The 16,511-nt window shown below is 50.8% G+C and overlaps 1 protein-coding gene across 4 annotated transcripts in view; it reads right to left on the bottom strand.

Annotated features, from left to right (window-relative positions):
- The window catches only part of LOC142907977 (AP-1 complex subunit sigma-2-like), a 33,652-nt gene extending 19,266 nt beyond the window's left edge, over positions 1–14,386 (bottom strand). For 3 of the 4 annotated variants that reach the window (XR_012931438.1, XM_076058046.1, XM_076058045.1), the window contains exons 1-2: positions 14,258–14,386; positions 10,018–10,047 (exon numbers count right to left, since the gene is read on the bottom strand). Coding sequence is in view for 2 of the 4 variants with exons in the window: in XM_076058046.1 (XP_075914161.1) it covers positions 10,018–10,047; positions 14,258–14,260 (33 nt within the window). In the remaining 2 variants the exon portion in view is untranslated. Of the gene's footprint in view, positions 1–9,471; positions 9,769–10,017; positions 10,048–14,257 lie in introns of all 4 variants that reach the window. The other variant, XM_076058047.1, reaches the window with a different exon arrangement.
- Between the last annotated feature and the right edge of the window lie 2,125 nt (positions 14,387–16,511).

The raw sequence follows: 16,511 nt of genomic DNA, 5'->3' as shown, positions 1-16,511 counted from the left end.
GACTTTACCGAAAGAACCAAAGAAGATGAATCATTGCAGTCACGAAAGCTTTAAATCGAAATTTAACCACCTCTACGGGGAGGGATTCCACACATCCTTAAGATCATTCAACAGACTTCGGGATAAGAAGGCTCAACTAATCGAGTCTCTCACCTTTCTGAAGAGATGCCGCGACTCTAAGGTAATACCAACCGCATTTACACTAACCTCTGCTGTTGCAACTTCTCTCAATGCAAAACGAATTCTAGCTAGAACTAGCTTCGCTCTTATCTCGGAAAAAATCAGACTTACACGCACCGAACTCGATCAGTTAGACAAGACACTCTACAAATCACACTTAAAATTGACAGCAACAATGTCTACATCGGATTGGGAACATGTAGACAATATGACTACCTCTTCGGCTGCCACTATGTCGAACAAATGTAGGGACAATTTGATTTCCAAATTCAATCACCTCTCCAGCAAAAAATCGGATCCACACACCGAAAAGATAGACGTCAACAAAGTCGTAATTAATCGCAGTAACAGTTCCATTTCTGATGGTCTGAAATCCGTTTTAGCTAAAGGTCTAAACTTTGCTGTCACACCGAGACACTTACCGGTTAATGATATCATTGCCCATGTCGACGTTGCACTCAAGGGCTTGAGTCACATCTCTGCAGATGTAGCAAGATCTGAAATCGCTGCAACCCTCAAAAACGCTAAGTTGCCACCTAGCAACATCAGCAAAGACGAACGTTTTGAATTATCTCAATTAAAAAAGAGGGATGATATTGTCGTTCTCTCAGCCGACAAAGGCAATGCCACTGTCATCATGGACAAAACAGAATATAACAACAAAATTCAAGAACTACTCAACGATGGCAGCTATACAAAAATAAAAAGAGATCCCACCAACAGCCTGGTCACCAAAACGAACAAAATTATCTCTGATTCAACAGCATTAATTGATGAGAACAAACAGTTCTTGTTGAAACCCTCTGCTGCCAGACCACCAAGATTATATGGCCTTCCAAAGATACACAAAGAAGATACACCCCTTCGTCCCATCGTCTCTACTATCAGCTCCCCCACCTACAAACTGGCACGTTTTCTGGCTGATATACTGCGACCTTTCACTGGAAAAACCACCTCTGCGGTACTAAATTCTACTCACCTGGTATCGACAATCAAAGACATTTCCCTGTCCCCAAACGACCTGCTTGTCAGTTTTGATGTGGTGTCCTTGTTCACCAAAGTCCCGGTACCTGACACCATCGCTATCATTGAAGACCTGGTTCATCAAGGACTGCATACTGATGTACCCCCCCTGGTGAGACATTGCTTAACCAACACATACTTCACCTGGAATGGAACTTTCTACAAACAAACTGAGGGCACCCCAATGGGCTCCCCCCTATCTCCGGTTGTAGCCAACGTATTCATGGAAAAATTTGAAACTGACGCCATCCAGACTGCCACTCTACGCCCGACCTTATGGAAGAGGTACGTTGATGACACCTTTGTCATCTGGCCACATGGCCAGCCTGCTCTAGACCAATTCCGCGACCACATCAATTCCATACACCCAGCCATCAGATTTACCATGGAGGTCGAAAAAGATGGCAAACTACCCTTTCTGGATGTCTTAATTAAAAGGAGACATGATGGTTCAATGAGCCACTCTGTCTACAGGAAAGCTACCCATACAGATGCTTACTTGAAACCGGATTCCCACCACCATCCATCCCAGAAGAACTGCCTCATCAAGACTCTATACCATAGAGCCCAATGCATTTCCGACCAGGAACATATTACCAGTGAACTCAAACACGTACACCAGGCTCTCAGGGCTAATGGCTACTCCGACTACACAATCCGCAAAGCCATCACTCCAGTCATGAAGAAGGATCCTCTTGTGGAGCCACTCAAAACCATCACCTTACCCTACATTGCAGGGGTCACTAAAAAGATCTCCAAAATCCTGAATAAACACAAGATCCAGGTCCGATTCAACACAGTACACAAAATCCGTGATTTAGTTCCATCTGTAAAAGATGCTCTTCCAGACATACAGTACCCGGGCGTTTACAAACTAAAGTGCCTCTGTGGTAGTAGCTACATTGGAGAAACCAAAAGACATATCTCGGATCGCATCCGCGAACATAAAGCAGACTTGAAACACGGTAAGACGAACTCCTCTGCCGTGGCAGATCACTGTTACAATTCAGTGGGCTCACATGACATTGACTTCTCCAAGACGGAGGTTCTTTGCAAACCAACTGGCTACCATGAGAGATTCGTTCATGAGGCCATTCACATATACAAGCACAGAGACAATTTCAACCGAGAAGATGGATTCAGGCTCAGTAACCACTGGAAAGATGTGTTAAATCATTTCTGTTCTTAATTAATTGTAATTTTACGATGACCTTCAGACCGCAGCTCTTTCGCCAGCATTGCCTCTTAATACCTCTCACACCACGGTTAATGGTATGGTTTACAACATGGAGTATACTAGGGCTTCGCAGCTGTCTCTCTCCCCCTCCTCTGTTCCGACCATGGACGAACTCGTCCGTCTGAACGGGGCCCGTAGCTATCCGTGGTACGGAAATTTGAGGGTAAGAATCCACCCATTTTTTCGCCATATAGCATTGTGATATATAACGACTTATGGTTGGTAGCTTAGCTGATTGGAGAATATAGAGTTTATTGATAACATGAAGGTAATTTATATTTTAGTTTTTATTGGTTCACTATATAGTACTGTGAATAGCTCAGATTTGTAGTCATTTCTGTGACCAGTCACTAGCAAATTACCCAGTTATTTCAATGCTAAATTCGCCTAGTTATTTCAATGCTAAATTCTCCTGTTTTGATTTGTACTAAGTGCCTCGGTGAATGTGTATGCTCTGACTTCAACGTAACTATTTCTGTAGCAGTTACAAGCGAATGCCTTAATTTAGCTATTTCAATGCTAAATTCTATGCTAATTCCTTTTAACAATGGGTGCCTCTGCGGATGTGTATGCTTTAACTTTTAACATAGCTATTTCTGTGACCAGTCACAAGCTAATCATTCAGCCTTTTCAATGCTAAATTTTATGCTAATTCCTTCGTCAAGGCTCTTTGTTCCTCTCACACAGCTTAAAAGCCGTGATCTGAACGTGGCTCTCCCACTCCAGCGCTGTCCTACCAGACAGTCTCGCTCCCTTCACCTGATGAAGGCCGCTTGTGTTGTGGCTGAAACGTCGTGAGAATATTATTGTGTTATTTTATTTTATCAATTTATTATTTTATTCTCATTCTACGTGACTTTACCGAAAGAACCAAAGAAGATGAATCATTGCAGTCACGAAAGCTTTAAATCGAAATTTAACCACCTCTACGGGGAGGGATTCCACACATCCTTAAGATCATTCAACAGACTTCGGGATAAGAAGGCTCAACTAATCGAGTCTCTCACCTTTCTGAAGAGATGCCGCGACTCTAAGGTAATACCAACCGCATTTACACTAACCTCTGCTGTTGCAACTTCTCTCAATGCAAAACGAATTCTAGCTAGAACTAGCTTCGCTCTTATCTCGGAAAAAATCAGACTTACACGCACCGAACTCGATCAGTTAGACAAGACACTCTACAAATCACACTTAAAATTGACAGCAACAATGTCTACATCGGATTGGGAACATGTAGACAATATGACTACCTCTTCGGCTGCCACTATGTCGAACAAATGTAGGGACAATTTGATTTCCAAATTCAATCACCTCTCCAGCAAAAAATCGGATCCACACACCGAAAAGATAGACGTCAACAAAGTCGTAATTAATCGCAGTAACAGTTCCATTTCTGATGGTCTGAAATCCGTTTTAGCTAAAGGTCTAAACTTTGCTGTCACACCGAGACACTTACCGGTTAATGATATCATTGCCCATGTCGACGTTGCACTCAAGGGCTTGAGTCACATCTCTGCAGATGTAGCAAGATCTGAAATCGCTGCAACCCTCAAAAACGCTAAGTTGCCACCTAGCAACATCAGCAAAGACGAACGTTTTGAATTATCTCAATTAAAAAAGAGGGATGATATTGTCGTTCTCTCAGCCGACAAAGGCAATGCCACTGTCATCATGGACAAAACAGAATATAACAACAAAATTCAAGAACTACTCAACGATGGCAGCTATACAAAAATAAAAAGAGATCCCACCAACAGCCTGGTCACCAAAACGAACAAAATTATCTCTGATTCAACAGCATTAATTGATGAGAACAAACAGTTCTTGTTGAAACCCTCTGCTGCCAGACCACCAAGATTATATGGCCTTCCAAAGATACACAAAGAAGATACACCCCTTCGTCCCATCGTCTCTACTATCAGCTCCCCCACCTACAAACTGGCACGTTTTCTGGCTGATATACTGCGACCTTTCACTGGAAAAACCACCTCTGCGGTACTAAATTCTACTCACCTGGTATCGACAATCAAAGACATTTCCCTGTCCCCAAACGACCTGCTTGTCAGTTTTGATGTGGTGTCCTTGTTCACCAAAGTCCCGGTACCTGACACCATCGCTATCATTGAAGACCTGGTTCATCAAGGACTGCATACTGATGTACCCCCCCTGGTGAGACATTGCTTAACCAACACATACTTCACCTGGAATGGAACTTTCTACAAACAAACTGAGGGCACCCCAATGGGCTCCCCCCTATCTCCGGTTGTAGCCAACGTATTCATGGAAAAATTTGAAACTGACGCCATCCAGACTGCCACTCTACGCCCGACCTTATGGAAGAGGTACGTTGATGACACCTTTGTCATCTGGCCACATGGCCAGCCTGCTCTAGACCAATTCCGCGACCACATCAATTCCATACACCCAGCCATCAGATTTACCATGGAGGTCGAAAAAGATGGCAAACTACCCTTTCTGGATGTCTTAATTAAAAGGAGACATGATGGTTCAATGAGCCACTCTGTCTACAGGAAAGCTACCCATACAGATGCTTACTTGAAACCGGATTCCCACCACCATCCATCCCAGAAGAACTGCCTCATCAAGACTCTATACCATAGAGCCCAATGCATTTCCGACCAGGAACATATTACCAGTGAACTCAAACACGTACACCAGGCTCTCAGGGCTAATGGCTACTCCGACTACACAATCCGCAAAGCCATCACTCCAGTCATGAAGAAGGATCCTCTTGTGGAGCCACTCAAAACCATCACCTTACCCTACATTGCAGGGGTCACTAAAAAGATCTCCAAAATCCTGAATAAACACAAGATCCAGGTCCGATTCAACACAGTACACAAAATCCGTGATTTAGTTCCATCTGTAAAAGATGCTCTTCCAGACATACAGTACCCGGGCGTTTACAAACTAAAGTGCCTCTGTGGTAGTAGCTACATTGGAGAAACCAAAAGACATATCTCGGATCGCATCCGCGAACATAAAGCAGACTTGAAACACGGTAAGACGAACTCCTCTGCCGTGGCAGATCACTGTTACAATTCAGTGGGCTCACATGACATTGACTTCTCCAAGACGGAGGTTCTTTGCAAACCAACTGGCTACCATGAGAGATTCGTTCATGAGGCCATTCACATATACAAGCACAGAGACAATTTCAACCGAGAAGATGGATTCAGGCTCAGTAACCACTGGAAAGATGTGTTAAATCATTTCTGTTCTTAATTAATTGTAATTTTACGATGACCTTCAGACCGCAGCTCTTTCGCCAGCATTGCCTCTTAATACCTCTCACACCACGGTTAATGGTATGGTTTACAACATGGAGTATACTAGGGCTTCGCAGCTGTCTCTCTCCCCCTCCTCTGTTCCGACCATGGACGAACTCGTCCGTCTGAACGGGGCCCGTAGCTATCCGTGGTACGGAAATTTGAGGGTAAGAATCCACCCATTTTTTCGCCATATAGCATTGTGATATATAACGACTTATGGTTGGTAGCTTAGCTGATTGGAGAATATAGAGTTTATTGATAACATGAAGGTAATTTATATTTTAGTTTTTATTGGTTCACTATATAGTACTGTGAATAGCTCAGATTTGTAGTCATTTCTGTGACCAGTCACTAGCAAATTACCCAGTTATTTCAATGCTAAATTCGCCTAGTTATTTCAATGCTAAATTCTCCTGTTTTGATTTGTACTAAGTGCCTCGGTGAATGTGTATGCTCTGACTTCAACGTAACTATTTCTGTAGCAGTTACAAGCGAATGCCTTAATTTAGCTATTTCAATGCTAAATTCTATGCTAATTCCTTTTAACAATGGGTGCCTCTGCGGATGTGTATGCTTTAACTTTTAACATAGCTATTTCTGTGACCAGTCACAAGCTAATCATTCAGCCTTTTCAATGCTAAATTTTATGCTAATTCCTTCGTCAAGGCTCTTTGTTCCTCTCACACAGCTTAAAAGCCGTGATCTGAACGTGGCTCTCCCACTCCAGCGCTGTCCTACCAGACAGTCTCGCTCCCTTCACCTGATGAAGGCCGCTTGTGTTGTGGCCGAAACGTCGTGAGAATATTATTGTGTTATTTTATTTTATCAATTTATTATTTTATTCTCATTCTACGTGACTTTACCGAAAGAACCAAAGAAGATGAATCATTGCAGTCACGAAAGCTTTAAATCGAAATATAAAACGTGGTTGAGCAATAGGGAGCCATCCCTTGACCGCACCCGGGCATCGATCAGCCTCCCATTATATCTGTACCATATGGAGATTTCCCCGGTAAAGCTATTGAAGGCTTCACGAACTACGTGGTCGAAATAGATGTTAAATGTGGGAGCCAGAGGACAACCCTGTCATACCCCAAGGTGTACAGGGAATGGCTCGGACTCCCGGCCACGTAGTTTTACCCGGGCCCGCTCACCATCATGAAGGTCCTTAATGATCGTGAGCAGAGGGTCAGGTACTCCAAAAGCACGAAGAACAAACCAGAGCCCAGGCCTATTGATGGAATCATAGGCCTTGACCAGGTCAATAAAGCAGAGATGAAGGTCTTGCTGGAATTCCCTACACCTATGCTGTAAAAGACGGACAGAAAATACGGCATCTGTGCAGGACCGCCATTTCCTGAAACTGCATTGGGGCTCCGCAAGCCTCTCCTCAGCGTGCCTGGCAAGGCGATGTTGAATAATCCTTGCCAGGACCTTTCCCGGCACACTGAGGACTGAGATGCCCCTGTAGTTGTTACAGTCTGTGCGGTCCACCTTCTTAAAGAGGGGGACCACCAGGGCATCCTTCCAATCCTGCAGAACCCGTCCAGTGGTTCAGACTGTTGTTATGATGTCATATAGGGCAGTCTGTGCATAAACTCCACCCTCCCTCAGCATTTTGCTTGGGAGATCATCTCTGCCCACCGCCTTTCCTGGTCTAAGACTCCGGATCGCCTTCAGTACTTCCTCAAGAGATGGCACCTCAGCCAGCCACTCACAGGGGGTGACTTCTTCCAATATTTGAGGCACCGCAGCCTCAGCAGGGTCATCCTCACTTTGTGCGACGATGTTTTCCTGGCTGAGGGATTTTCCCTCCCCCAGGACCTCACAGAAATGCTCAGCAAATCTGCAAACCTGTTCCTGGGGGTCGGAGATTGGATCACCGTTTTTTTCCCTAATTATGGTAATAGGTGTGGCGCTGCAGGTTACTTTTTTGATGGAGTTAAATAAAGATTTGTGATCGCGGGCCACTGAGCCAGACTCCATCTCCTCAGAAACCCACAACCACCACCCATCCTTGCAGCGCCTCACTGCTCTCCGAACCTCCGAGCGAAGGCTGCGGTAAGCCTCCTCATTCTCCGACGTGGGATGCTGGAGACGATGTGAATGGGCCTGTTGCTTTTTCTTAGCCAGCTTGAACACCTCCTCTGTCAGCCAGGGTGTCTGGGGAGGTCTAGACCGCGTACCCAAGGCAGCCATTGCAGCTGCTTGAGCCACAGTCCTAAACCTCGCCCATTTCCCCTCGGCATCCGGAGGAGTGGGGGACGATGCCAACCCCAGCCGCAAGCGATGATGAAATTCTCGCTTGCAACTTTCATCAGATAACTGAGACCAGGCCACTATGGGTTTGAATGGGGTCCAGAGTGTACACCCACCACCGGAGTGGAAGAATGGGCGGTGCATCTTACAGATGACAAGTCGATGGTTAGTGAGCAGATCAGCTCCACGGTAGGTCCTGGTGTTAAGGACATGGGCCCGCATCCGCTGTTCCGTCACTATGTAGTCCAGCAGATGTTATTGCTAGGACCCGGCATGCATCCATGATGTTGTGTAAATGCGCCGATGCCGGATCAGCGTGTTGGTAATTATAAGCCCATGGGCTGCACAAAAGTCTAGCAGCCTCCTAGCGTTGTTATTGAGCTGATCTGGCCCATGCTTTCAAATCACTCCAGACTAGGTGCCAGCATGACCAACTCGGGCATTAAAGTCACCCAACAAGATGACTCTATCCCGAGGGGCCACTTTATCCAGCACCTGTGACAGGAGGTCATACAAGGCATCTGACTCATCGGCCTTGCCTGCATCCCTCCACGGATGTTCGTATTCGGTGGGGGCATAAGTAACCATGTCCACCACTCCTCGCCTCCGGTTGATGGGAAGGCGAGCCCAAAGAAGCCTGGGGCTTACAGCTTTCTAAACCTCACCTCCATGCTCAGACGGCCCCTTCATTCTTTTGTTCAAAAGAAGAGCCACACCCTGCTGTTTGGCAGTCTGCTGCCCCGAGTAGAGGACTTTCCACCCCTCATGGTGGCAGGAGCCAGAACCGGTCCACCGGACCTCCTGAATACCACAGAGATCCAGACGGTACCGGTCCAGCTCCCGACAGAGGAGTGGCAGCCTATCCTCCGCAGTGAGCGTTCGAACATTCCACGTGACCACACGAAGTGGTTTTTTTGCCGTTTCTGGAGGAGCCCCGAGGGTAAGGATTCAGTCTCCTGGCTCCGCCAAATGGGGTTTGGCCAGGAGACGTCACAGACGCCAGTCCCCCCGGGGCCTCCGGCACAAGCTTCGTTTGATATTTTCGTCGTAGTATAGTGGACGTTGATTTGAAGGTGGAGGGGTTACCAGCCCCTCGCACCCATCCACACACCCCGTTTGGCCGCTGTGGTGGCTACAAACGCCATGAAGGGGAATGGCCAATCGGAATTGGCCCTCCCACCATGGCACTGCTCACCACAGCGTGGCCGTCGGGCACTAACAAGGAGGTAGGGAGTTGTTTTGCTGAGATACATAAACACAGATACACACACACAGATACACAACAACAACAACCGCCATTCACCACTAAGTGGTGGTGACGTCACCATGACACTTGTGCCAGGCTATGTACACGTTGAGGCCACGTGAAGTGTCGAACGCCCGCTGGCAGGAGGTCACGGGGCAGACCCAGCAGGTGCCTCGGGTCGACCGACTGAGACGACTGGCTGATGCACCACCTGTGCCCCCTACTGTGCCAACCTGCTGTGCTTTAGCCACCCGGCGCTCCGCTCGTTGTTGTGAGCGTCGCTCCTCTGCCCTCCGTGGTTGTTGGAGGGCGACTGCCTTCAACTGCCCAGCAGCGTCCTTCACGAGGATCCTTCTCCACAGAGGCCGATCTTGACACCGCTGGTACCGGTCATCGGCAAGTCCACTCAGCTCCACGTCCTCCTGTACCACATCACTCCATCTCTTCTCTAGCCCGTGCCGTGCCCGTTTAGCCCCCTTCTATCCGGCCGAACTAAAGCTGTTTAGGCATGCGGTGGCTGGGCATGCAGGCTACATGACCCAGCCAGATACACACATGCAGATACGCACACAGATACACACAAAAAGACACATACGCAGATACATATCCAGATGTACATGCGCACAGATATGTGGTGGTAATCGTAGCAGTAGTTGTAGTGCTAGCTGCAGTGGTAGCCGTTGTCGTGGTTGTTGTGGTAGTAGTTGTAATGATAGTTGTAGTAGTTGTGTTGGTAGTTGTAGGAGTGGTGGTAATTGTCCTGATAGGTGTAGACTCACCCGTGAATCCATAGCTCCGTTCTTCTCTGACTGCGGGCACAGACAACACTGAACTTTAGACTCGCACAGAGACCCGTAGACTCACACAGAGACCCGTAGACTCACACAGAGACCCATAGACTCACACAGAGACCCATAGACTCACAAAGAGACTCAGACTCACACAGAGACCGATAGACTCACACAGAGACTCATAGATTCACACAGAGACTCATAGACTCACACAGAGACTCATAGATTCACATAGAGACTCATAGATTCACATAGAGAATCATAGATTCACATAGAGACCTATAGACTCACACAGAGACTCATAGCTTCACATAGAGACCCATAGACTCACGCAGAGACTCGTAGACTCACACAGAGAACCATAGACTCACACAGAGACTCATAGACTCACACAGAGACCCATAGACTCACACAGAGACTCATAGATTCACATAGAGACTCATAGATTCACATAGAGACTCATAGATTCACATAGAGACCCATAGACTCACACAGACTCGTAGACTCACACAGAGACTCATAGACTCACACAGAGACCCATAGACTCGCACAGAGACCCATAGCCTCACATAGAGACTCATAGACTCATAGAGACCCATAGACTCGCACAGAGACCCATAGACTCACACAGAGACCCATAGACTCACACAGAGACCCATAGACTCACAAAGAGATGCATAGACTCACACAGAGACTCATAGACTCACATAGACCAATAGACTCACAGAGAGACACATAGACTCACACAGAGACCCATAGCCTCACACAGAGACCCATAGACTCACACAGAGACCCATAGATTCGCACAGAGACCCATAGACTCGCACAGAGACCCATAGACTCACACAGAGACTCGTAGACTCACACAGACCCATAGACTCACACAGAGACCCATAGACTCACATAGAGACCCAAAGACTCACACAGAGACCTATAGACTCACACAGAGACTCATAAACTCACACAGAGACCCATAGACTCGCACAGAGACCCATAGCGTCACACAGAGACTCATAGAGACCCATAGACTCGTACAGAGACTCATAGATACATAGAAACCCATAGACTCACACAGAGACCCATAGACTCACACAGAGACCCATAGACGCACACAGAGACCCATAGACTCACAAAGAGATGCATAGACTCACACAGAGACTCATAGACTCACATAGACCAATAGACTCACATAGAGACCCATAGATTCGCACAGAGACCCATAGACTCACACAGAGACTCGTAGACTCACACAGACCCTCGTAGACTCAGAGACCCATAGACTCACATAGAGACCCAAAGACTAAAACAAAGACCTATAGACTCACACAGAGACCCATAGACTCACATAGAGACCCAAAGACTAACACAGCGACCTATAGACTCACACAGAGACCCATAGACTCACATAGAGACCCATAGACTCACAAAGAGACCCATAGACTGACACAGAGACCCATAGACTCACACATAGACACAGACTCACATATAGACGTAAATACTTACACAAAGAGCCATAGACTCACACATAGACACAGAGACTCACACAGAGACCCATAGACTCACACAGAGACCCATAGACTCACACAGAGACCCATAGACTCACACAGAGACCCATAGACTCACACATAGACGTAGATACTCACACAAAGACCCATAGACTCACACAGAGACCCATAGACTCACATAGAGACCCACAGACTCACATTGAGACCCATAGACTCACATTGAGAGCCATAGACTCACACAGACACTCATAGACTCGCACAGAGACCCACAGTCTCACACAGAGACCCACAGCCTCACACAGAGACCCACAGACTCACACAGAGACCCACAACCTCACACAGAGACCCACAGCCTCACACAGAGATCCACAGACTCGCACAGAGACCCACAGCCTCACACAGAGCCCACAGACTCACACAGAGACCCACAGAGTCACACAGAGACCCACAGCCTCACACAGAGACCCACAGCCTTACACAGAGACCCACAGACTCACACACAGAGACCCACAGACTCACACACAGAGACCCACAGACATGACCCGAAACGTCGCTAAGCACGCGACCACCATCACCTCCACCACCACCAACACCACCACGAACAACACCATCACCACCACCATTACCATCACCACCAACATCACCACCATCACCTCCATCACCACCACCAACACCACCAACACCACCAACACCATCACCAACATCACCACCACCATTACCAACACCACCATCACCACCATCACCAACATCACCACCATCTCCACCATCTCCACCATCACCACCACCATCACCACCATCACCACCACCATCACCAACACCACCAACACCACCACCACCATCACCACCATCACCAACATCACCATCACCAACACCACCAACACCACCACCAACAACAACACCATCACCACCACCATTACCATCACCACCAACACCACCATCACCACCATCACCAACACCACCGTCACCACCAATACCATCACCAACACCACCGTCACCACCAATACCATCACCAACACCACCATCACCACGATCACCAACACCACCATCACCAACACCACCCATACCACCATCCGCACCACCAATACCACCACCAACACCACCACCAACACCACCATCACCACCACCACCATCACCACCACCACCAACACCACCATCACCAACATCACCACCATCTCCACCATCACCACCACCACCATCACCAACACCACCAACACCACCAACACCACCACCATCACCACCACCACCACCAACACCACCGTCACCACCAACACCATCACCACCACCATCACCAACACCACCACCAACACCACCACCATCACCACCACCATCACCACCAACACCACCACCACCATCACCACCACCACCATCACCACCAACACCACCATCACCACCAACACCATCACCACCACCAACACCACCAACACCACCATCACCACCAACACCACCACCAACACCATCACCAACACCATCACCAACACCACCATCACCACCACCAACACCATCACCAACACCATCACCACCACCATCACCACCAACACCACCATCACCACCACCATCACAACACCACCATCACCATCATCACCAACACCACCAACACCATCACCAACACCACCACCAACACCACCATCACCAACACCACCATCACCACCATCCGCACCACCAATACCACCACCAACACCACCATCACCACCATCACCACCATTACCAACACCACCATCACCACCATCACCAACATCACCACCATCACCACCACCAACACCACCACCATCACCAACACCACCAACACCACCAACACCACCACCACCAACACCACCACCATCACCAACACCAGCACCAACAACACCATCACCACCATCACCAACACCATCACCACCATCACCAACACCACCATCACCACCATCCGCACCACCAATACCACCACCAACACCACCATCACCACCACAACCATCACCACCATCACCACCATTACCAACACAAACATCACCACCATCACCAACATCACCACCATCTCCACCATCACCACCACCAACACCACCATCACCAACACCACCATCACCAACACCACCATCACCAACACCACCAACACCATCACCACGCCCGGCCGCCGTTGTCTCTCCCCGCACCGCACCCAGGTTACTGATTTGAGGCTGAGTCGACCTAGGGGAGAGCTCACCAACCCGGATCCTCTGAGCGCGGCGTAGCGCGCTAACCGAAGCGCCACCGCTCCCCCAGTTCCTCAACTGGGCCGACCCAACATTGCAATTGTCAGCGCGTGAACGTCGCCTGAACGTCGCGTGAACGTCGCCTGAACGTGGCCTGAACGTCGCCTGAACTTTCGCCTGAACGTGGCCTGAACGTCGCCTGATCGTCGCCTGAACGTCGCCTGAACGTCGCGTGAACGTGGCCTGAACGTGGCCTGAACGTCGCGTGAACGTTGCCTGAACGTGGCCTGAACGTCGCCTGAACGTGGCCTGAACGTCGCCTGAACGTGGCCCGAACTTGGCCTGAACGTCGCCTGAACGTGGCCTGAACGTCGCGTGAACGTCGCCTGAACGTGGCCTGAACGTCGCGTGAACGTCGCGTGAACGTGGCCTGAACGTCGCGTGAACGTGGCCTGAACGTCGCATGAACGTGGCCTGAACGTCGCGTGAACGTGGCCTGAACGTCGCCTGAACGTGGCCTGAACGTAACGGGGCGGTCGGGATAGGCGTTGGGACTCTCACCATCGCGTTCCGCTGAGCTGGAGGCCGCGGCTGTGATGGTGATGATGGTGGTGGTAGTGGTGGTGATGATGATGGTGATGTTGGTGTTGGTGGTGATGACGAGGTGACGATGTCTCCAACATCCAGTCGCTGGCTTCTCCCTCTACCACTCCCCCTGCCTCCCTCTCCACCATCCCTCTTCATCCCCCCTCCCTCTCCCCCATCCCTTCCCCCTCCCCCAATCTCCCCCCTCCCTCTCCCCCAATCTCCCCCCTCCCTCTCCCCCAATCTCCCTCCCCCCAATCTCCCCCCTCCCCCAATCTCCCCCTCCCTCTCCCCAAATCTCACCCCCTCCCTCTCCCCCCCTCCCTCTCCCCCAATCTCCCCCCTCCCTCTCCCCCAATCTCCCCCTCCCTCTCCCCCAATCCCCCCCTCCCTCTCCCCCCCTCCCCCAATCTTCCCCCTTCCCTCTCCCCCAATCTCCCCCCTCCCTCTCCCCCCCTCCCTCTCCCCCAATCTCCCCCCTCCCTCTCCCCCCCTCCCCCAATCTTCCCCCTCCCTCTCCCCCAATCTCCCCTCTCCCCCAATCTTCCCCCTCCCTCTCCCCCCCTCCCTCTCCCCCAATCTCCCCCCTCCCTCTCCCCCCTCCCTCTCCCCCAATCTCCCCCTCTCCCTCTCCCCCAATCTCCCCCCTCCCTCTCCCCCCTCCCTCTCCCCCCCTCCCTCTCCCCCAATCTCCGCCTCCCCCAATCTCCCCCCTCCCTCAATCTCCCCCCTCCCTCTCCCCCTCCCTCTCCCCCAATCTCCCCCCTCCCTCTCCCCCAATCTCCCCCCTCCCCCAATCTTCCCCCTCCCTCTCCCCCAATCTCCCGCTCCCTCTCCCCCAATCTCGCCCCTCCCTCTCCCCCCCTCCCTCTCCCCCAATCTCCCCCCTCCCTCTCCCCCAATCTCCCCCCTCCCTCTCCCCCCTCCCCCAATCTCCCCCCTCCCTCTCCCCCAATCTCCCCCCTCCCTCTCCCCCAATCTCCCCCCTCCCTCTCCCCCCCTCCCTCTTCCCCAATCTCCCCCAATCTCCCCCCTCCCTCTCCCCCAATCTCCCCCCTCCCTCTCCCCCAATCTCCCCCCTCCCCCAATCTCCCCCCTCCTTCTCCCCCAATCTCCCCCCTCCCTCTCCCCCCTCCCTAAACTCCGACCCCCACCGACTTGCCCGGCATCTTGCCGCCCTGATCCACCACAGACAAAGCTGCCCCGGGTAGCTTCTTAGAACGCGCCCGCTGGGGGCAAGTGCTCCGAGCCGGCACTGTGGCAACGCGAGCCGATGGTGCGACCAGCACCACGCCCGGCCGCCTTTGTCTCTCCCCACCACCAAGTTGCTAATTTGAGGCTGAGTCGACCTAGGAGGGAGGGGGTCGCTTGTGCCAGGCTAGGTGCAGGAGGAGGTCACGGGACAGACCCAGCAGGTGCCACGGGTCGCCCGACTGAGATGACCGATAGATGCACCACCAGCTGTACATCCATCTCTTCTCCAGCCCGTGCCACTCACCCACTCACCCATCAGCACCATCTCTTCTCCAGCCCGTGCCACTCACCCACTCACCCATCAGCTCCATCTCTTCTCCAGCCCGTGCCACCCACTCACCCATCAGCTCCATCTCTTCTCCAGCCCGTGCCACTCACCCATCAGCTCCATCTCTCCTCTAACCCGTGCCACTCACTTACCCACTCACCCATCAGCTCCATCTCTTCTCCAGCCCGTGCCACCCAATCACCCACCCACTCACCCATCAGCTCCATCTCTTCTCCAGCCCGTGCCACCCACTCACCCACCAGTTCCATCTCTTTTCCAGCCCGTGCCACACACCCACTCACTCACCCATCAGCTCCATCTCTTCTCCAGCCCGTGCCACCCACTCACCCATCAGCTCCATCTCTTCTCCAGCCCGTGTCACCCACCCACTCACCCATCAGCTCCATCTCTTCTCCAGCCCGTGCCACCCACTCACCCACCCATCAGTTCCATCTCTTCTCCAGCCCGTGCCACCCACTCACCCACCAGTTCCATCTCTTCTCCAGCCCGTGCCACCCACTCACCCACCCACTCACCCATCAGCTCCATCTCTTCTCCAGCCCGTGCCACCCACTCACCCACCCACTCACCCATCAGCTCCATCACTTCTCCAGCCCGTGCCACCCACTCACCCACCCACCCATCAGCTCCATCTCTTCTCCAGCCCGTGCCACCCACTCACCCACCAGTTCCATCTCTTCTCCAGCC

The sequence above is a fragment of the Petromyzon marinus genome (genome assembly GCF_048934315.1).
Source record: "Petromyzon marinus isolate PM22_M1 ecotype Great Lakes invasive population chromosome 67 unlocalized genomic scaffold, UKy_Petmar_22M1.pri1.0 chr67_unloc.6, whole genome shotgun sequence".
NCBI classification, from domain to species: domain Eukaryota; kingdom Metazoa; phylum Chordata; class Hyperoartia; order Petromyzontiformes; family Petromyzontidae; genus Petromyzon; species Petromyzon marinus.
The sequence above is the reverse complement of the archived record's forward strand: the minus strand, read 5'-3'. Positions and strand labels throughout refer to the sequence as shown.